Source organism: Sinocyclocheilus anshuiensis, unplaced genomic scaffold (genome assembly GCF_001515605.1).
Source record: "Sinocyclocheilus anshuiensis isolate Anshui unplaced genomic scaffold, SAMN03320099.WGS_v1.1 scaffold1312, whole genome shotgun sequence".
NCBI classification, from domain to species: domain Eukaryota; kingdom Metazoa; phylum Chordata; class Actinopteri; order Cypriniformes; family Cyprinidae; genus Sinocyclocheilus; species Sinocyclocheilus anshuiensis.
In genome coordinates, this window is record NW_015544237.1 from 502,264 (window position 1) to 503,795 (window position 1,532).

The 1,532-nt window shown below is 38.8% G+C and overlaps 2 protein-coding genes across 2 annotated transcripts in view; one reads left to right on the forward strand and one right to left on the reverse strand.

The window, feature by feature from the left end:
• Nucleotides 1–1,532, reverse strand: part of LOC107697601 (solute carrier family 12 member 2-like) — a 23,181-nt gene that overhangs the window by 20,577 nt on the left and 1,072 nt on the right. The window contains exon 2 of the mRNA XM_016498398.1: nt 185–307. Within this exon, the coding sequence (XP_016353884.1) occupies nt 185–307 (123 nt within the window). The remainder of the gene's footprint in view (nt 1–184; nt 308–1,532) is intronic.
• nudt12 (nudix (nucleoside diphosphate linked moiety X)-type motif 12) overlaps nt 1–1,532 on the forward strand; it is a 22,384-nt gene that overhangs the window by 957 nt on the left and 19,895 nt on the right. The window lies entirely within an intron of this gene.

A 1,532-nucleotide genomic window follows, 5' to 3' on the forward strand; every position in this document is an offset into this window, starting at 1 on the left:
TGTGTGTGTGAGAGTGTGTGTGTGTGTGTGTGTGTGTGTGTGAGAGTGTGTGTGTGTGTGTGTGTGTGTGTGTGAGAGTGTGTGTGTGTGTGTGTGTGTGTTTGTGTGTGTGAGAGAGTGTGTGTGTGTGTGTGTGTGTGTGTGTGTGTGTGCTGATGGAGCAGAGGTCAGAGGTCAGACTGACCAGCACTCCTTTGACCCAGCCGAACTTCACCGAGCCGCTCTTGGAATCGGACATGTCTTTGTCTGTGATGATCTCTGCAGCCGTGAGCTCCTCGCCGTACGGAAATCCCTCCTCAAACGACTCCTACACAACTCAAGAGTCAGGAGATGTCACGTGTGAGCATTTAATATGACTTATTATTATTTAACATGCAGAAGAGCGAGAGCAATATCTCAGGTTTGCGTTATAGTAGCTTTATTTTTCAGAACACGCTTTTATCTAAACGAGACTTACAAATGAGGAAAAACACACAATGTTTATCATAATATCACGATATGAGCATCACGAAAACAACACATTTCAACGGAGACACAGCTAGAGACGTGAAAATGCACGCGAGTAGAGAAGTATATATCTTTCCTTTTTCATAGAGAGGGCCTTTATGGACTAGTTTAAATGCAGCGTTATTTTAGTATCATCGAGACACTATTATAGCTTTTATTTTTATATTTTCCATTTAATTTTAGTCAAAGTTTTAGTAGTTTTTGTATACACACATATCTACAATAATCCTGCCAGAATGAAGCAACGTCAGCTTCATTTGAGTTATTTTCATTATTATGCTTTTTTGTGTCCATCCATTTAAATCGTCACAATCATTTTCAGAGTTTCGACTCTTTTGTTCTGTGGCTGAGAAAAAAACACATGCAAATAGAAAAAGCACCAGCAAAAATGTTAAACTATGCTTGGTGTAGCAAATACATGGTTAATTTGTGCATGGTTACTATTATTTAATTAACTATAGTAACCAGTTACCATTTATTTTCACACAATAAATGTATTTTTTAATTAATTAATTAAGGCTATGGTTAATTTTTGTAATGGAAGTTGTAAAAATGTGTTAGCCAGCTTACATAACCTTTCACAGTTATAGTAATTGTGTATTTCATCAGCTTATTTGTTTACATTACAAACCTTCAGAATATCGAGAGGAATAAAACGGTGAAATCTACAGCTGCAACTAGACAAAGTGCAATAAAATAAACACTTAAATGTTATTTTGGATGTTTTCTTTCTACTAGACTGAAAGAAGAGACATGATATGGAAGCAAAATAACCCACGTTGACCAGTGCATGAACACACACTGGTTGTGTTTGTAGTGTTTGGCCTTGACTCTGAGTTGCGCTGTTTTACTGTGTGAGTCCTGATTAACAGACGTGCTTTGACAGAGTTTGTCAGACTCGGACTGAAGTGTGTAACCTGTGTCCGGTGATGTTCGGGGGACACTGGGTCTTTGACAGAGACGCTCATGGTGGGTGTGTCAGAGAGACTATTGTCTGAGGACAAGCGTGTGTGTGTGTGTGTGTG